General features: G+C 44.2%; 1 protein-coding gene across 1 annotated transcript in view; it reads left to right on the top strand.

Annotated features, from left to right (window-relative positions):
* St5 (suppression of tumorigenicity 5) overlaps positions 1–21,154 on the top strand; it is a 91,364-nt gene that overhangs the window by 30,581 nt on the left and 39,629 nt on the right. Inside the window, exon 2 of the mRNA XM_029479581.1 lies at positions 15,194–15,298. Coding sequence (XP_029335441.1) covers positions 15,219–15,298 — 80 coding nt within the window. The 5' untranslated portion in view covers positions 15,194–15,218. The remainder of the gene's footprint in view (positions 1–15,193; positions 15,299–21,154) is intronic.

Genomic DNA, 21,154 nt, shown 5'->3' with positions numbered 1-21,154 from the left:
TCTTTCTTTCTTTCTTTCTTTCTTTCTTTCTTTCTTTCTTTCTTTCTTTCTTTCTTTCTTTCTTTCTTTCTTTCTTTCTTTCTTAATACCTGTCTCCTGCCAGACAGCCACAGTACCCTGCAGTCCTTTAGAGCCAACATCAGCAAAGGGAAACTTTCATAGATACCGACTTGTGCTCAGTGTCTGCTACTCTGTGGTGTGGGCTGTCCTGTACTTAACAGCTGCTCTGGGCTGGCTCATGGCAGAATCTTTGCTGGCATTTAAAAAATCAGGATTTGAGCTGTCATTTAAAAATAATTAAGACATGAATTTTAGTTGGAGTCAAAATATGTGGAATGTTATTTGAGGATTTTTTTTTTTTTTTTTTTTTTTATTAAACCAGCCTTTACCTCATAGCCAGGGAGGTTGTAAGATAGGGGAAGGTTGGATGAGGGCTTTGTTCTCTTGGCCCTTGGGAACAATAAGGCCACTCTAACCAGTGGCAGAAAGTCTGTCTCAGGAGAACCGTCCCATATCCCAGCTGCACACAGCTGGCTGCAGATTTTATGGGTTGTTGGGTGTGATAAAAGTTTTTTCTTGGGTGAAAAACTTGTAGGTTTAACAAGTTGCATTGCATTAGTACTTCCTTGATTTGGAGGTTGTGTCCAACAGAGTGGTCCACTGCTAGCCCTGGCACACAGCTGTGCCCACACTTGGCTGTGGGGAGTGATCTGTGGTGGGCTGGAGAAGCAAGGGTGGGGTGAGGGATGTGCCTGTATGAGCAGCCAAGAATGAGCAGCCAAGAAAGGACATTAAGGTCCTTCAGACTTCTTTGGACCTTTGTAGAGCTTTCAAATAGTCTCTCACATGAAGTCTGTATAGTGCCTCCAGGCCTGAGAGTTGTCGGAGTTGACCATAATGTCTGTGTGAATAATTATAGGTCACTGAGCAGAACTACTAGTCAGCTACATCCCTCAAGAATGCCTAATTGTAGGGTGCAACAATGAAAATATACAGGAGCTTAGATACATGCCCATACCTTAATTCGAAGAGCAATGACATGAGTCAGCTATGACTTGGGTGGCTTTCAGTATGTTAGAAGGAGCTTGGTGAGCATCCGAGCCAGTGCAGAAGAGGGGAGGAGTCCCATTCCTCAGGTTTCCCACAGAGAGACTAGGAATATTGGGAGAACACAAGCTTTGGCCGTTGGCTGCAGCTCTTCAGCTACTGAATATAGTTCCTGAAGGTCTAGAAGAGTTTATAAACCTTGTTGGAAAAGTAACACATTTGCATGGACACTTGTGAGGTGTAGGGGTGTGCGCTTGTGTGTGTGTATCTGTATGTGTTTTGAATCAGGATTCTTTGGCTCATCTGTCCTCAGCTCCTCCTATATATAAGGTGTTCTGCCTACCATACTTGGTTTGTATGGTGCTGGGGGATCAAACCCTTGCCTTTGTAATAGGAGGCAAGCCCAAGTCTAATATTTCTAGATGAACTATTTCAAGTGCTTTTGGGAGCCCATGATAACATATGGTAGTTTTTTTAATCATTGACAGTGAAGTCTGAAACTCAAGTGCGCTTTCTTTGGTGCTCAGCATGGTATATCTGTTGAGCATGCTGAGGAGTCTCAGAATGAATGGATGGAAGAACTTAGGAAGCATATGGACACTCTAAAACAGTAGCAAGAACCTAAGTGCATAGATGTTTCCTGTGAAGGTTTTTAGGGTTTAACAGATGTCAAAACAGCTCTGTAGCTAGAAGGTAACTATCTAGTTACTATACCCTAAGGTATGGAGATTGGTGGTGGTGTGTGTCTCCTCTTTGGAACTCTTAAGTGTATTTGATGGTTATTGCACATTTTAACCTAATATGGACTTCTCAAGTTTGTGTGTGTGTGTGTGTGTGTGTGTGTGTGTGTGTGTGTGTGTGTGTGTGATTTAGCTCAGAATGAATTGTCACCTGTAAAAGAAAGATGCAGATTTTTCCTTCAGGGAGAATTCTGATAAGGTTCCAAAATCTCTGAGGGCATTTTTTTTTAAAACAGGAATTTCAGAAGGACATATTTTGAGGATATATTAGAATAAATGTGCAGGCTACTGAGGACCACCTTATTGCTGTATTTGTTGATGTTTTATTTCTTTCTGTCAGACTCAAGCTCAGCAGTTACAGCCAGGCCGATGACTCTAGTCTAAGCTGAGATTATTTCTTTGAAAATTTCTCTGTAAATTCTCACTCCACTGGGTCAGAAAGCAAGCCCTCACCAACCTGACCATTCTAACACTTTGATACTATCTTTCTGTTGTTCAGAACTATGGGGAACTAAGTTTCTGTTGTTTAATTTTAAAAAATTGGCTCCATAGCAATTAAGTTCATGTTCAAATGGCTTTTAGAATGATGGGGAATATTTAAGTACCCTAAGAGAAGCAGGATGGCTGCAGTGGCTGTCACCTCCGGTGTGTGTGTATAGCCTGCTCTTTGTGCTTTGGCTTTTTTGTTGTTGTTGTTGCTGCCTTGGCTGAGGAGAAAGCCAGAGCTAGGTCTCCATCTTCATGTGGGAGGGTGTCCTTATTTCTCTCAGTTTAAGTTTTCTTAGTTCACTGTGAGATCAAAGGATTTCTAGTGGAAGGGATATTTGGTGCCACCTTTGCCAACCTGCAGTGGGGAAGGAGACAGGCTAATCTCTATCTGCTTTCGTTGAGTGTTCCCAGAAAAGCTGAGACCAGAGCACGTGCTGGTGAAGCAGGGATGCTCCTGACCTGCCCCTGCTCACCTGCCCTCTTCTCCCTTAGAAAGTCCGTCTTTACAGCTCCCAGATCTGGCTACAGGAGTCCTGCTCCATTGCATTTCCTCCAGAGAAGAGGGAAGAAGACACACCTCCACCCCGGAGAGCAGACAGACTCTCTGCGAGTCACCTTCCTGCCTACTGTTTCACTGGGCCTCCTTTGTGCTCCCCAAGACTTCAGACAGACATTATCTTTTTTTTTTTTTTTTTTTTTTTTTGGTTTTTCGAGACAGGGTTTCTCTGAATAGCCCTGGCTGTCCTGAAACTCATTTTGTAGACCAGGCTGGCCTCGAACTCAGAAATCCGCCTGCCTCTGCCTCCCAAGTACTGGGATTAAAGGCGTGCGCCACCACCGACCAGCAGACAGTGTCTTTCTTCAGAGCAGCTTCCAGTAAACCTGCATCTTTCTACCAACTTCTGTCACCTTGATTTCTGGTAGAGCAGAAGGCAGTCTGAGGCACAGATTTTAGTAAAAGTGGGGGTTAAAAAATAATTATGGCTGGGTGGTGGTGGCACATGTCTTTAATTTCAGCACTTGGAAGTCAGAAGCAGGAAGATCTTTGTGAGTTCGAGGCTAGCCTTGTTTACCAAGTGAGTTCCAGGACAGCCAGGGCTAGACAGAGAAACCCTGTCTTGAAAAACAAAAATGGTGATGACGACGATTATATTGATAATGATGATATTGATGATGATGATAAGATGATGATCATAGATGATGGATGGGCTAGAGAAATGACTAAACTGTCAAAGGTTGCTTTTACAGAAGATCTGGGGTCCATTCCAGCACCCATGTGGTATTTCACAACTGTCTGTAATGCCAGATCCAAGAAATGTAATGCCTTATTTTAATTAATTAATTAGTTAATTAATTTTATTTTTTGGTTTTGTAAGATAGGGCTTCTGTGTGTGGCCTAGGCTGATTTGGAACTCACTCTTTAGACCAGGCTGGCCTCAAACTCATTGAGATCTATGTGTCTCTGCCCTTAAATGCTGGGATTATAGGCGTGCAGCACCACCGTGCCTCCAGTGCCTTCTTCTGCATTGCCTTTTGATTCCAGGGTGAACCAACTATCGAGACTCTTTGTCTGACAAATGCCAGGGCCTTCTCTTCCCATCATCTATTTCCTAGGTGCAGAGAAAAGCAGAACCATGGGAGCCATACATGTGTCGTGGTGCACAAACATACATGCAGGAAAAAAAATACCCATATACACAAAATAAAAATCAAATTAACCTTTAAAAAAACTTATGGAGTTCTGGTTAAAAAAACAAAAAACAAAGAAAAAACTCCAAAAAGCTTGCACAAATTGTTGCTATCACTGCATTTAATAATTTCTTTGATTTGTATCAATTGGTCCTTGTTCTATGCTGCTTAGTCTAAATTCTAAGATCCTTATCTTCAAAAGTACAGTTTGTAACTGAGAAATAAGGGACTAAAACAAATTATAGTCCTTGGGACTCTAGGGATATGAAGTTTTCCTCTTTTTAGCTCCTATGTCCTTGTGTTGTCTAAGACCCCTTTGGTGAACATAGAAGGTACCTGGGATCCCTTCTGCGCATGAGGTCCTGAGTTCTCAAGGCCGTTCCTACCCTTCCTCATCCCAGCCTTCTCTTCTCCAGGGTAAACATTCTTGGTTCCTTTAGTCATTTCCCCTATGGTGGGCCCCAGTCCCCTTTCCATCCTGGTCACTATCTGTAGGATGCAGCCCAAACAAATAAAGCCTGCCCCTCTGCCAGTGAGGTGCCCACAACACAATGAGATGTCCCAAACATTGATTTCCAGGGACGCTCCCATGTTTCCGCCTTTCTCTGCTTTCCCCACCCAGGGAGAGGAGGATGGAAAGAGAGGGTTGTAAGCTAGGTCAGACCAAGAATGTCTTGGTAGTTGTCCCATATGGATTTAAAAAAAATTTAAAAAACAAATCAAAACAAAATAAACCTCCTGTCTTTTATCTTTGTCCTCTTGTCCTCACAGCCTGATTGGTATCCAGGCATGTGCAACCTTTCGAAACTGAAAAAGATGTTGTCTACAGAGCTCACACTCAAGAACTGTGCAGCAGTACAAAAAGAGAAATCTCCCTCCCCCCATTCTCTCTCTCTCTCTCTCTCTCTCTCTCTCTCTCTCTCTCTCTCNCACACACACACACACACACACACACACTTCATAATGCTTTAACAGACTGTTCAGTTACTTGTTGGGCTTCAGCCATCCCTAAATCCAGACTTGCTGCCTGGGGCCTGCCTTTCCCTTTCTGAGTAATTGCTTTTCATTCCTAGGGAAATTAGCATGGAAAATGAAATTCCAGTATAAGTGTATTCTATTCTTGTCTTTTGTCACATTCTCTACTTCAGTCCCTCTTACCCCCAAACCCAAAATGACACATGTTGAATCCTGTGACATCACAACAGTTGGCTATTATATCAACAACTGTGATGTCAGCAAGGGAGGATTTTGATTTTAGGGAAGAATGGAAAGGAGTCTGTAGCTGCATCCCAATAAAAGGGCATTTTTATGCTAATCTTTACCCAAAAAGCCTGATTGGCCTTTCAGTGCCTGACTGCCCTCTCTTTGGTTTCCGTTGCACCCTGTCTCTATGGATTAATGGATTGGCTTGTAGACATTGCAATGCCCACATCTGAGTGTGTAGAACTCTCCTGATGATTGGTTGGCTTCTGGGCTGTGTTTGGGTTTTATTTATGAGACATGTGCTGAATTGAGCTATTCAGGGATGGGGTCCAGAGGGCAGCCCGGGAGCCTGGGATGAGCCTGAGGCAGATGTGCATGGGCCCTGGGCACAGCCAGTTTTCTTGAGCTGTGGAGCTGGCTGTTCATTCTTGGAACATGCTGCTCATAGACCTGAGTGCTGCTGCATGCTGCTTTGGAGGCACGTTGAGGCTTGCCCAGGAACTCCTTCATGGTCCCTTAACACTGAGACTTAGAAACACCTGCCACAGAGAATTCCAAACTTCCTCAGTTTGTGGGTCTTAGTGTTTCCATAACTTTTTTTTTTAAATAGTACTCACAGGCCCAAAGAACTAGCTAGGTTTCACTTTATTAACATTTAGGTTTAAACAATTTTGTTTTGCTATATATTCATTCTAACAGTGAGTAGCTGTCTAGGAAAAAAAAAAACTACATAAATTGAAATGAAAGTATTTTTTCTTTCATTCTTAAATAACCAGTTACTTACAATGGGATCTGCTGGCTGCTGGATTCAACATTGCCACCCACATTTCCTGTTCCTTGCTGCTCCCCACGTGGTACTTGCTTTTTATCATAGCAACTGTTGAAAAGCAGTTTCACAAAGACATGACATCATTGAAAAGAATGCAGCGCAGTCAGATGCTCAGACTTGTGTGGTGTCTGACAGATGTTCAGGATTTCTTTCCAAATTTATAATATGTGTCAGTGCCCCTCTGAGTTTTCCAGATTGTTTTGGGGTACCTCAGCATACAGTTTGAGAATGAAAGACGCATAGCTACTGAGTAGCATCTGCATTCAGAAGTTGGGCAGGTAGGGGGACAGGCTCCTTTTATCTTCTTTCTCAGCTCTTGAAGGACTGACTGTTGTAAGGAATAGGCTAGCTTTGACCAGAGTCTGTGTTTGTGAGCTGTTTGGTACTTAGTTGAGGAAAAATGACGAGTACCTCTCATTGATTTTGTATTGATTGAAAGTCTTCTAAACTAGATAGGTTAAAGAAAAACGTTGTTATAACATCAAGAATCCAAGCGCAAAGCAGTAGATCTGTTGCAAGAGCTTGTGCATCCACATGTGCAAGCATTTTATTGTATCCTTGCTCATGAGTATAGTATGTTGATCATATTACATTGTGATTATACTTTGCATTCCTTGTTGATTAAAGAAATTGGCTACCTTTCAATATATCTCTTAGTCAGTTGTATGTAATCTGAAACATCTGGGCTAGTTTGTTTGTTTGATGTTTGTTTCTATTTTTTCCTGTTTATGTTTTTCTTTCTTTTTTGTTTTCTTAGTTGATTTGTTGGAGTTCTTTATATATCCTAAATATGAGTCCTTTGATGAATACACATATACACATTTTGATGTTTGGAAAGTATGGTCTCCTTTGAATGTTCTTCATGAGTCCAGTTGCTCTAGTTAGGTCTCTGGAACATACAAACAAACATATAAAAACACACACACACACACACACACACACACCTACCTCCTAATCTGTGGCTTTCTTTGCCACTCTCTAAATGGCAGCTTTTAAATGAACAGAGCTCTTGTTTAATGCAGTCTAGCTCGTCAGTGTTTTCTGTTGTGGCTCTCACTCTTGTCCCGTTTAAGAACTCTATGCTTCCTCCAAGGTCTCCTTGGCTTCTATTTGTCCTGGTTCTTCCCCTTGCAATTCTTCTTACGCCCTATCTTCTGAAGCACTCTGTTGCAGGCCTACCTTTTATAGCATCCATACTTGCCCGGCTCCGGCAGGATGAGGAACTCAAGTGCAGGAAGCAGAGCATTGTATAGGAATTGGAAAGACACCTTCACAGGTTTGAGTAGGGGCAGTGAAGGCTTCCATGTTCATGCCTTTTCCTGCTTCTACAGCATTTCTAAAAGGCATTTCAGTCTGTACTTCTTTTTGATAAGTGTGAGAGTCACAGAGCTGCATAGAGGACAGACCAGTAGTGTTCAAACCCAAGACATTAGGAAGAATGCTCAGAAAAAGGTCCTGTGTACTTTATAGTTGGGAAGTCTTTGCAAAGAGCAAGTGTGCTTAAGTTCTTGAGTAAATCCTCCCCTGCAAGCAGTGTGTGGGGTGTTCAGAAAGCTTGGGCCTCTTATGAGTGATCTTTATAGGTCTGATTGGTACAGGTAGGTAAATATCCTTCATTGGAAGGTTGGAATAGGTGTCCTACCCTTAGAGATGGACATGAGTAGTGAAGCCCAAAGCTGCCTACATTATCCAAGCAGAGTCACGCTGAAACAATAGTACCCATCAGTTTAAAACACTTGCTAAGAACTGCTCTAGACACTGGAGGGAGGAATGGTAAACAAAGACAAAACTGAACAAAAGCCTGGCGTCATGGGATTTCATATCCATAAAAATGAGTGTGTAGGCTGATGATGAAAGCTGTTGAGGAAAATAGAAAAGACAGTGCAGAGTGCTGATGGGTAGCGGGTTGGGGAAAGGCTTTAATTCTGTGCAGTATCATCAGGGATGCTTCATTGAGAAGATGGCGTCTAACCAAAGACTTGAAGGAGTGGGGAGAGCAGGCTTGTTGGAGAATATAATATAGTTAGCAAAGCTGTGAAGGTCTTACCATAGGAATGTCCTGGACACGATTTTGGATATAATAAGGACACAATGTGACTAGAGGGAGAAAATGGGAGGGAAAGGGTAACTGAAATGAGGCCACAGGCATAATAGGGATTCTGATGCTTTTCCAAGGCAGAGGAGGCCTCTTATCATCGTCGTCAGCTGAAGCCCAGCTAGACGGGAGAGCATGGGAAGGGTGAGCATGAGGTCAGGACTTGAGGGAAGGAAAGGCTTCGGAAAGAAACTGACATCTGGCCTGGCTGTTTAAGAAAGAATGTGGGTAGAGGACATGCCAGAAAGAAAGCCTTGGCTGACTGGAAGCTTGGAGGCATCCACATTCCTGGCATAGACAGGGAATGGCATTTTCTGTAGTCTGATGTGGCTGGTGCTCTAGGAAAGACACGGACTTAGTTAGGATTGTGGCCACTGTCTTGACTGCCCAACTGAGGGAGACAGTGGTTAGTCCCTCGGAGCAGAGCTTGCACTACAACCCTCCACTCTATTTTCTTTTCCAAAGTGGTGACAAGCCACGAGACAGTGTGGGCTCAGTTGTCTTGCCAGTACTGGGCAAAGCTGCTGAGCGAGAGGCTGAGAGTCCAGCCTGGCAGCAACAGCTGTATGAAGGGATTTGAAACTATCTTGGCACCAAACAGATTTCTTTTTGGCCCAGAACTGCCTCATGGTTGCTCAGCCCAGTTCAGGCTTTTGGTAAGTATTTAACTTCAGCTTAAAATCTACAGAATCAATGCACCAGTGAAAAAGAGCCATCTTGCAGGAAGGGGGATTGAAAATTGGTTGAGATTGGAAATCTAAATGTAAAGAGCTTATTTTGAGCTTGAAGCTAGGACCTTTGAGCCTGAGGCTGGGAAAGCAGTGTAGGAGTGGATTGTGAAGAGTCCTTTTCTCTTTCTCATTCAACAACAAGAACAACAAAATATCTTTTCCCATAGCTTTTCCCATTTCAGCCCCTTTGAATCCTGTAAAAACAAAAAACAAAAAACAAAAAACAAACCCTGGCAATTATTTAATCTTCTAGTCAACAAACCCTGGACCTTTTCTATTTTGAGGGGCTCTCTGCACTTTGGAAGAGATGCAAGGCACAGGTGTGTGGATAGTGAAGGAGGAAAGGGTCTTTTGGTTTGGAAGGGGTGGTTTCAGGTTTGAGAAATCCTTGTTGTCTGGTGACTTATCTGTGTGTTGGTTGCAGTGTCTTGCCTGTAAACAGGTTCTCCTACCACAGGTGAAAGCTCAGGTTCTTTTGCCATCTTTTCTGTCTCTTTGGGCTGCTTCTTAAGCTATAACCTTCACACAAACTGATAGTGTGACAGTGTGACATTAGAGAAGTAGATGTGTCAGTAAAACTCCCCTCATTGTTAGGAAGCTTTCTTTATTATATGCCTTTTTAAATTTGTGTGTGTGTGTATATATGGGTGTGTATGTGCGTATTTAAAATAGAGCCAGAGGTCAGAAGATCAGGGCCTCATGCCTGTGCAGCAAGCATCTTACCCACTGAACTATCTCTTCTCTTTGTTAGGTGTCTTGACTTCTCACTAGTAAGAAGAAAAGGATGATGGGTAATCCTGTTTGCTGTTAGTGGTGTTCTAACACCAGCAGGAGGGGAGGCTCGCCTGCACATGCTCACCTCTTTTCCTCACGTTCTCAGGGTTCTGCAAGTGATGCTGCATGTACAGTTGTGTCTGCAGAAAGATACCAAGGACATCAGCCTAGTGGGGAACACAGGCTTTCTTGTTTGTTCTCAGAAGCTGAGCATCCCTGAGAAAGATCTCCCTTCAAAGGTCGTCATGAGCAACATCATTATCATCATTAGTGTGCATGTACAGGTGTGTGTGTGTGTTCCTGTGTGTGGAAGTCAGATGATAACTTCCAGGAACTGGTTTTCCCCTTCCATCTTTTGTGGGTTCCAGGGATTGAACGTCAGTCATCAGGCCTGGATAGCAAGTGCAGTTACCTACTAAGTTATCTCACTGGCTCCCCCTTGAACTTTTGAGATTCCTCTTGGTTTATGGGTCAGGTTAAATTGTATTACTTGTTAAAGGCCCAGCTGGGTGAAAGCAGGAGCCTTCCAGAAGGTTTGGGAGTTCAAACAGCCAAGAGGCTGTGCTGTGTAGCTCCCTGTCTGTCTCCTCCCTGAACCATGCGTCCTACCATCTAGGAAGTTTCCTATGGCTTAGTGCTTCCTGCTAAGATGCAGGGCCAGAGCTGTACACTCACTTCCTGGCTGGAAAGGCTGGCCAGGTAAAGGCAGAAGGCTAGGGGTACCCATGCTGGCATGGGGAACAGTTCAGATGGACCACTTTCACTCAGCTCTGCCAGCTACTCAGAGTGCCCATTGTTTGGGCAGATTTTCTAATTTTCTTGTTTGTTTGTTTGTTTGTTTTTTCGAGACAGGGTTTCTCTGTATAGCCCTGGCTGTCCTGGAACTCACTCTGTAGACCAGGCTGGCCTCAAACTCAGAAATCCGCCTGCTTCTGCCTCCCAAGTGCTGGGATTAAAGGCGTGTGCCACCACGCCCGGCCTAATTTTCAAGAGAAGCTAGAACCTCAATTTTTGTTGAACTTAACATCAAATTAGTTCTTAACAATTAATTTGAATTATTTAAAAATAACGGGAAGTCTGGATGAGACCGAGCTTATCCCTTGCGGGTTATGAGTCTGTCTGTATCTCAAGTCAGCAGGAGGGACCAATAGGAACACCAGAAGTTCTCTGCTGTGCCTCTCTCAGGGAAGCGAAGATCAGTGAAGATATGAGACCCACAAGCGTTGCACAGCTAGCTGTACCAGCAAGCCAAGCTCTCTCCGTCACTCCACAGAGTCCTATTTATACCCTCCAAACATCACGTGTCCTCCACGTGCCAGGCACATCTTGCCTCAGCAAGTACATCCAAACCGGAATCCTTGGAAGCAGCAACAAACTGCAGTACACCACCAGAAGTTTTTTTGGTGTGTTTCTGTTTGGTGTCCCAACAAGTGCAGCTCAACTACATAGTGTAAGGCAGACCAATACATGTGTGTTGTTAGCAAAGAATCTTTCCTCACATGTCCATTCAGACGCTTGCTTTAGCAGAACATCCTCTCCTGTGTCTGCTTTCGGGAAACATTCCCTCATGAGTCTTCATTAGCCTTTCACACCTGTGCCCACTTCAACAAAATGTTCCTTCACGTGTTTGCCCCCAGCAAAGCCCTGTCCAAACGACTTTCCAAAGAACCCTTAAGTTTCCACTTCAGAAAAAGCTATGGGTTCTGTGAAGAGAAAATCCCTGCCCACATTATATTTGATCACAGCTGAGTAAATGCTTTGGAACAGTGAGTAGTGACCTCAGATCTTTCTAAGACCTCACTATGTTTTGACACAGGTTTTCACATTTAAGATATATAAGACTAGCTTAAAATGCATATTAGGAATACACTTTCCTGGTCCCATCCCTGCAGGTTCCCACTTAGGTGGTGGAGATGGAACTGAGGGCCCTGTGGGTTTATTTAATAAGCCCCTCATCAGTCTTAAAGAAAGTGAACAGTAAAAACAGAGATCTAGCTATTTGGGACTCACTTATTTTGACAGTATAAAGCTATATTAACCCTGCCTCATAGAGTGGTAAGAAGAGACTTAGAGATCACTAGAGGCAAAATGGAGCCCTGGCTTGGAGCTGGGCCCCAGTATAGGTCACATAGGCCCCAATTTCTGATTTCCACTTTCTAGCTGTATGACTTGGGTGGCTTGTTCCCTGTTCTGTATCTTGGTGTCCTTTATAACGTGTAAATGATTATAAAAATAGTAGTACCTACTTCACAGGGATGTCTAAAGGATGAAAGGTTTCATGTATGTAAAGCTGTAGCTATTATAATTGCAGAAGAAATCTGGCAGCATGTATCCTAGTAAACACATCTTAGGTGTCCCCACCCCCACCCCCCGCCTCCCTGGATCTGTTTCCTGCACATAACAAACAAATTTAGGCTTATGAGGTGTAGAAGTGTAGTTAGGGTTTCTGTTGCCGTGATGAAACATCATGACAAAAAGCAACTTAGGGAGGAAAATCTTATTTTTCTTATACTTGTAAATCACGGTTTAATCAGGCCATCAGGGGAGGAACTCAAACAGGGCAAGAACCTGGAGATAGGAGCTGATGCAGAGGCCATGGAAGAGAGCTGCTAACTGGCTTGCTTGTTCCTATGGCTTCTTTGTCAGTCTGCTTTCTTACAGTACTCACAACCACCAGCCTAGAGATGGCACTGCCCATGGTGGACTGTACCCTCCCACATCAATCATTGATCAAGAAAATACATCTGGTTTGCCCATAGGCCAAGCTGGTAGAAGCATTTTCTCAATTGAAGTTCCCTCTTCCAAAATGACTCTAGCTTGAGACAAGTTGACAATAAAACTTGCCAGCATAGAGAGAGGCCTTTCTCATGTCCAATTTTTACCAATTTTTCCCCCTTAAAAACTCTGCCAAGACAGAAACATCTTACCATTTTTATATCGTAGGCATTTGCACAGTGCCTGGCATAGGTAAAGTGAACTGAATGGCAATCCCAGAGAATGAAAAGTGACTCAGGCTCAGAAACTGGGAGACGTATGATCTTGAAGAAAAGGCTTTTGTTAAACATCTCTGTGTCTGGGAAAAGGGTGTACTGGAATCATGGCTGGTTTGTTGAGAAAACCAGCCTCGAACTCAGTTATACACGCTCACACAACCAATGGCTGATGGGCAGGGTTGGGTGCAGTTTCCTGAGTGTGCCAGGTGTACTCCCACTGTTTCTCATGTGCCTAGGACGTTTCTGCAGCGTTCACTGTGTTGTTTCTCTGACTTAGAACTCTTCACAGAGTTGTCTGAAGTTTATTAGAGCTAGGATTTTGAGAAATTGGCAATTGGTGGTTGATGCTAATTAAAGAATTTCCTTTTCCAAATATGTTGTTTCTGCCTGGGCTTTGCCATTTATGGATGAACCTTGCGACACCAAACCAGCTTCTCATCTGTTTGTTTCTGTTGGGAATTTTCACCAAGTACATTTTTCTCCTTAACCCAAGTAGTTGAGGTATTCAACTAACAGTGTAGAGGAGGGCCAGCAAGATGGCTCAGTGGCTTAAGGTGCTTGTGACCAAGCACTATTGACCACATGGCAGAAGGAGACAACAGTCTCTACAAGTCCTCCACGGCACATGTGTCCCATCCCAGCACACACACACACACACACACACACACAAGAAAATGTATCTTTTTTTTTTTTTTTTTTTTTTTTTTTTTTTGTTTTTTTTTTTTTTGGTTTTTCGAGACAGGGTTTCTCCGTGTAGCCCTGGCTGTCCTGGAACTCGCTCTGTAGACCAGACTGGCCTCAAACTCAGAAATTCGCCTGCCTCTGCCTCCCGAGTGCTGGGATTAAAGGCATGTGCCACCACACCCAGCTCAAGAAAATGTATCTTAAAAAAAAAAAAAAAAAAAAAAAAAGGATGGAGAAGAGCTTGCACCTGCTTCTTCCTTTGTTACAGGATTTTCTTTCAGCCAAATTTTAGGGTTAGCTTCATCTTCCCTCCTCACTAGTTGTCTCTCTATTCGTGTTAGTGACAGACTAGCAGTCCAGAGCAGTGGAGCCATCTCTCCCAGCACTAGAGATTCATAAAGGAAAGAAACATGTCTTCCATCCTATTTTTAAATATAATTGAGTGTCTAGTCCTTCCGCACACATCTGCCCTTCCATGACCGCCTGCCCTGGAAGAAAGCAGCAGAGCGTGCTGAGAATTTGCTGATGGGTGGTGACAGTTACTGTGACCCTAGCAGCCATAGCCACTCAGAAGAGACATGTAGCAAGTTGATTCCTCCACCGCTGAGCTTCCCGAGGACCCTGGCCTGACAGAGCCCCTGAGGCTGCCTCTTTTCCCTTCCGTTTGCACAGAGCAGTAAGCAAGCACTTAGCAGGGCCCTGGGCCATCAGTAGAGCCGGTGTGCATAGGCACATCAGTGGCAATTTACAAAGTTATTTTCCTTCAACAGTATTTTCCTTGCTTTCTAAAGGATGGGCGTGAGGTTCCGTTTCACTTTTTAACTCTTTTTACTGCACTGATGAGTTGTGGGTGTAGGTGTGTGCTCACTTGTGCTGTGGATCATATATGGTCAGAGAATAGTCTTCTGGAGCTAGTTCTCTCCTTCTACTGTGCGGGTCCCAGGCTTGGTGGTAAGCATCCGTACCCGAGGAGGAGTCACCTTGCCAGCAAAGCCCCTGAAGTATTACTTTGGAGGAGTCAATTCTCTCCTTCCACTATGTGTGTGTCCTGGGATCAAACCTAAGGTATTTATCTAAATACCTTATGTGTATTTTATTAGGGATTAGGTTGTTTTGTATACTAGAGGCTATTAGGAAAACATGATTATTATTATTTCTAACCCCTAATTGTATGATGCCTTTTAGGTGTCACATTATCAGACTAGCCTTTCATGATAAGTCAGGTACTTTTCATTCTCCTGTCTTTACCGAGGCATAATACTACTCATCTCACATGGTAATGTATACTTAGTGTTCGGCACAGGACACCAGCCTAATGCCATTCTTCTGTCTTGTCTTGTTTTTTGAGACAGGGTTTCTCTGTATAGCTCTGGCTGTCCTGGGACTTGCTCTGTAGACCTGGGACTTGCTCTGTAGACCAGGCTGTACCTACAGGATTCTTTTCTGTGCTGCCCACTGGCTGTGAGCTCATGAGCACAAACTATTTCTTTACTGGATTTGCTTTGGGCAGAATTGCTCAGCAAATTTCTGTATGAATGAATGAATGGTTTATTGCTTAGAACAGAGCTAACTTATTTTTTTAAAGGAAAAGAAATATTTCAATTTTACCCATGGATAATGAATGAATAATAGGACAAGAGGCAAAAAAATGTGGCAGAAATTCTGAGTGCGATGAGAATGATGGGAAATTCAGTAGATGAGGGCTGGATGGAAATGGAGGTCCGTTCCACCTCCCTCTTTTAATGGAAATCATTTTCTGTGAGGCAACAAATTATCTGCTAGCTCACAGACTTCCATACCAGAGGTTTTGCCACTTGCCACAGAAACCCTGTGGTCATGGTGGGACTCTCTGGGAGATATTTGAAGTGCTTCTGGCTGGCTGTGGGGAAACTTGGTTTACAGGCGTGTCTTCTTTTCAGGGCTCTGGGTTTGCAGAGAGCCGAAATGACCATGACTGCCAACAAGAACTCCAGCATCACTCATGGAACCGGAGGCACTAAGGCCCCTCGGGAGACGCTGAGCAGGTGGGTAGAGGCATATTTCTGGGAGATGGCATCAAGAGCCAGTCAAATGGTCTGGGACCCAGGTAGGATCTCCACCAAAGTATAAATAATTACCATGACTGTTGATCATCCTGCTTGCTTATTTGGGCCCAGCTTGTGCTGGTGATTAGGAGGAAGTCTTGTCTGACATACATAAAAATTCCCTATTCGGGATGGCAACTAGAAGCATTAAGACAAGTTCTGCCTTGTCCTATGAAGCCCTGGCACTCCAGGAACAGGACAGTAATGAGCAGCTTAGAGAAGATGGGTACGTCTTGGAGCCAGGCTGCAGTGTTGTGAGGAAACGGACCACATTGGGGTAGAGGTAGGTAGGCAGTCACATGTATTAGCATAAGCTCCAAGCAGAAGCCTAGGTTCTCTAACAACTTAGGTCTGTCTGCAAAGAAAACAACTTGGATGAATCTTAGTCAGTCAGTGTCTGCTATTACCCACCCTTCTGTTCTTTTCATCCTCTTTTTGCAAAGGTAAGAATATTAGAAAAATGAAAGAATTTGGAATCTTTACAGAACTGTGTTCAGATTTAATCTTTGTTTTGCTTTTGTTTTTTTGAGACAGTGTTTCTCTGTGTACCCCCTGGCTGTAGTGGAACTTACTCTGTAGACGAGGCTGACCTTGAACTCACAGAGGTCCACCTGGCCTTGCCTCCCAAATGCTGGGATTAAAGGCTTGCACCACCTGTGCCTGGCAAGCTCTAAATTACTTAACCATATAGAGAGGTCTCAGAACATTTTCTGGTGTTCTCTAAAGTCTCTGCTGCCTCAGCTGTGAAATCACAGTGATAGTGGTACCTGACTGCCAGGAACTGCTGTGAGGCTGAAATGGAGGGGTATGGCAGTTCTTAGCATGGGGGCTACTGTATAGCTTCCAGAACTGACATACTGATGGGTAGCTCTCTCCAGCACTTGTCAGGACTGGGCTAAGGCTGCATGATGTTGCCCTGGAAGTACTTTCATACTTTTAATAAAGCTACAAATGTTTTCACAGCCTCTTCTATGATGTGACAGATTTGTCTGGTAGGCTCTTAGTCACTAGGTGTGAGAATGTTAAGGTGTGCTTGGGGTAGGACTAGCCCTTTCCTAATGTCTGGGCTGAGCCCAGTAAGGTGTGGTACCTCGGGTTTGGACTGAGATGGTAGTAGATGTTTAGTTCACTCAGAGCTGGTGTCCAGATGTGGCTACTTGGATAAGACCCAAATGTACATGTGGGGGTGACTGATATGAATGAGACAGGTGTTTCCCCACATTGTACAGGATTTGGTCCTGGTTCAATCTAATGGGCTGTGTCAATCACATAGGACTTGGTAGGCTGTGTCTTCTTAAGCATGTAAGAGCTTTGGAATTAGTCAAAAGTTGAGAACTTATAGCAAGACCAGTAGGAACTCTAGAACTCTGTGAACTAAACTCTTCTAGAGCATTAGGTGACTGAGACATTCTGCCTCTGGGAACCACTTTGTTAGGCTCAAACACTGATGGCAAGTCTTACTTCTCTGCGTGTGAGCACATGGTTGTAGTCTTGATATACAGCCCCCAGTCCCTCCCCTTACACACAAAACACACATTTGCATGTGCAGTCCCCTTGAGTGCTAGGATTACTGGCTTGCACCACTACACATGAACCTACTTTTAAAAAAAAAAAAAATGTCATTGACGATAGGAATGAAGTAAGCACCTATAACTCTATAGTACTATTCTTACATGTGTTTGTACTGTGTGCACGCCTGGTACACACAAAACCAGAGAAGGACATTAGAGTCCCTGGAACTAGAGTTATCGACAGTTGTGAACTCATAAGTGCAAGGAACTAAATCCCAGCCCTCTACAAGAGCATCCAGTGCTCTAACCACGTGCTATATATGCAGCCTCCTATGTATATGTATCTCTGTGTTAGGCGTACACATGGTGTGGGTGTCTATGGAGGCCAGAAGAGGACGTTGGACCTCACGGAATTTGAGTTACAGGAGGTTGTGAGCCCAGAGATGGGTGCAGGGAACGAAACTCTGGTCTGCAGGAAGACCAAGTGCTCTTAACCACTAAGCCAGACTTCTGCCCAGCCTTTTCTTTCTGTTTTCTCTGTTAGGGTCCCAGCGGTGCAGGATGTGTAGTATTTACATTCAGCTGCAAAGCCAAGCCAGGATCGCTGACACATTCTCCAGTTTCCATTTGGAATACATGCCTACATATTTCTAAATGTTCTCAGGAGGCTTTTTCCTTTAGTGTCGTAGCATGGTTGCTATCCAAACATGAGAGCAGTGTTTGTAAACATCTGAGCTTGAGATGTACCTTTAAAGAAACATCTCACCAGCCTCCCTCTGTGGCTTCACTTCCGTCCTGCCACATTTCCGATCCCCTCCTTCCCTCCCTCCCTCCCTCCCTCCCTCTCTCTCTCCCTCCCTCCCTCCTTCCCTCCCTCCCTCCCTCCCTCCCTCCCTCCATTTCTGGGAACCTGGCTTTTACCATGGAATCACAGACCCCGTGGCTAGCTGTGTCCTTCACTCAGAGGTCACTCTGGGGCTGTAGGTGTTACTCGGACATTGTGATCTGGTGGTTTCTGTGATTGGCTTCACCTTAGCCACTACCGTGTGTTTGGACTGGATGAAACCGGAGGTCACTGGTTCACTTAGGAAATGACTGCCAGTGAACTCAGGGATCTCTTGGGTGCCAGGTTCTGGCGAAGAAGGGATGATCCACTCTCCCGACAAGGTGTTTACAATGTGATGATCTCGACGTTTGGGTACAGTAGTGTGACTTTTTGATAAATTGTTGGCAGTGAGTTGGGGCCCTTTTATTGTTGCCAGCTCAAGAGTCCAGTGAAGGCAACATGTTGCTGTAGGCAGAAGTTTGATTGGAGAGGGCAGGGATACAGTGCCTTTCCAACCTGAGTGTTGAGACCCTGGCTGTTTTGGAAAACATGAATACAGTAGAACCTGGTAGTACTAAGAAGCGTTTGTATGGGGTGAGGGGTCAGGGTGAGGGGTGAGGGACTAGATTTTTGGAAATAGAAAACTAATGGGGCTGGGCCTCAATGCTACTGTTCTGATCTGTTTTTCACGGCTTGCTAAAGGCTGGACCTGATGTTGCCCCCAACCACTCTGTGGTAAAGATCTTAGATCCCATTACCAAGGTTTTAATTAGGTCTTCTGCAAATTTATTCCCTTTTCTCACCTTTGAAGCCCAGGCTTGATTTAGCAGGAGCCTATAGGATAAAGAAAACATAAGCTTTGCCCTTTGCTGTGTCCTGACTTACTGGAACAGATTTCCTTTTCTGTGTGAGGGAGGCCAGTGAGCACACTGCCTCCCATCACCTGACAGGTTGTTTGCACTCTGGTCTCTACAGTCTGATGCCCAGCTCAGCAGGAGGAGCTAGAGGTTCTCAAAGGCCCTCTGAAGTGCAGAGGTTGTATCATGTTAGTGCTCATGTCCTGGGGTGGGATCAGAAGCTTGGTGGCTTGCAAATAAGTGACACTTCTGACTAAAAGGGCTCTAGTTAGAGGTCAGTTTGGCCACTTGTTGCTCTCAAATTTCACTTGTGCAGTAGGACCTGAGTTTTTCTACTAAAAATTCTAGCACGTGGGTCGTAGCCCTGTAGAAGTTAAGTCTGGTGTTTGGTATCCTTGATTCTGGTTGCAGGTTATAAGAAACCTGGGTGTCTGTAAGAAATGTTAATTTCTTGAGGACAAAGACTTTGACTTCCATCTAGGTTCCCAGAGCTTAGAACATCTCCTGGCTTATAAAGGCATTGCTTATTTGTTGGTCACTCTCTTAGGTAGGGTAGCCTCCTTTATGGGGCCTAGTCTGCTGGTAAGGTCTTAATGGTCCTTCTCTACTTTGGTCACTTTTCCTATCCACTCTGTAGATTTTCAGGAAGTCAGAGCTGAAAGAGAGGCTTGGAGTTCACTCAGACCCCTACTTGACTTATACACTGGAAAACTGAGGCACAGAGAAGAGGAAGATGTGTCCTCTGCGACGCTGGACTGGAGAGATGGCTCAGTGGTTAGGAGCACTTGCTGCTCTTGCAAAGGACCTGAGTTCAGTTTCTAATATCAGGATGATTCACAGTCATCTGTAATTCCAGTTCTAGGTGCTCTAGTGCCTCCTCTGATCTCCGTGGTCGCCGAGCATTCAGACATATGGTGCACATGCATACAGGCAAAACACTCATACATATTACAACAAACAAACAAACAAACAAACACCACAGCTGAGGATAATAGGGTAAAAGTGTTGCAAAGCCTGGCAAAGCCATGATAGACTACCACACAGAGGGACCTGCCACCTCAGCCACTCTGCTGCTTGAGATGCTCTCCCAGAACCTAACTGAGACGGTCCATTTATTGATTGATGTGTAACAAATGACCACAGACTTAGTGGCTTGAAACAGTATGTCATTTATTTTGTTCATAAATTGTAAATTGCATAGGGCTCATCCCATAAAGTTTATCCCTAGTGCAGCATCAGCTAGGGTAGCCTAAAGGTTAAAGATGATGAAATGGGGTGCTGGAGAGATGGCTCAGTGGTTAAGAGCACCGACTGCTCTTCCAGATGTCCTGAGAGCAATTCCCAGCAACCACATAGTGGCTCACAACCATCTGTAATGGGGTCTGATGCCCTCTTCTGGCATGTCTGAAGAGAGCGACAGTACTCACATGCATGAAATAAATAAATAAATCTTCTTCTTCTTTTTTTTTTTTTTTTTTTTTAAGATAACAAAATGGTTAGGCTTAGAATGATCTGAAATGACAGCATTAGCAGTCAGTGGGACCTCAGGTAGAGAATAAGCCCATGATTTTTATGTCATGATGCCGGAGTACCAAGAGTAAGAATCCTAAAAGAGCAAGGCAAGGATATATGTGATACTTTATGTCTTTAGCCTAAGAAGCTACGGGATTTTTTTTATTATAATTAATTAATTCTCATTTACATTTCCAATGCTATCCCAAAAGTCCCCCATACCCTCCCCCCATCCCCCTACCCACCCACTCCCACTTTTTGGCCCTGGCGTTCCCCTGTACTGGGGCATATAAAGTTTGCATGTCCAATGGGCCTCTCTTTCCAGTGATGGCCGACTAGGCCATCTTTTGATACATATGCAGCTAGAGTCAAGAGCTCCAGGGTACTGGTTAGTTCATAATGTTGTTCCACCTATAGGGTTGCAGATCCCTTTAGCTTCTTGGGTATTTTCTCAAGCCTCCTCCATTGGGGGCCCTGTGATCCATCCAATAGCTGACTGTGAGCATCCACTTATGTGTTTGCTAGGCCCCGGTGTAGTCTCACTAGAGACAGCTATATCAGGGTCCTATCAGCACAATCTTGCTAGTGTATGCAATGGTGTTAGCGTTTGGAGGCTGATAAGCTACGGGATTTTATGTGTTTGTTTGTTTGTTTGTTTGTTTGATTGGTTGGTTTTTTTCCCCCTCATAGTCCTGGGGATAGAACACAGGGCCATGTATGTACAAGGTGTGATGGTTTGAGTAAGAATGTCCCCAGAGGCTCATGTATTTGAATGCTTTAGTCATCAGGGAGTGGCACTAGTTGAGAAGGGTTAGGAGGTGTGGCTTTATTGGAGTAAGTTTGTCACTGGATGGGCTTTGAGCTTTCAATAGCTGGAGCCAGGCCCCATAGCACATTCTTCCTGATGCCTGAGGATCAGGCTATGGACCTCTCAGCACCTGTCTGCCTGTGTGCCACCATGCTCCATGCCATGCTGAAACTGATGACACCTCTGAAACTGTAAGCAAGACACAATTACACGCTTTCTTTTTCATAAGAGTTGCTGTGGTCATTCCTGTTGTGAGTCCTTGATTAGATCTTGTCCTGTTGC

This window comes from Mus caroli, chromosome 7 (assembly GCF_900094665.2).
Source record: "Mus caroli chromosome 7, CAROLI_EIJ_v1.1, whole genome shotgun sequence".
Taxonomy (NCBI): Eukaryota; Metazoa; Chordata; class Mammalia; order Rodentia; family Muridae; genus Mus; species Mus caroli.
This window is presented reverse-complemented; position numbering and strand designations above follow the sequence as displayed.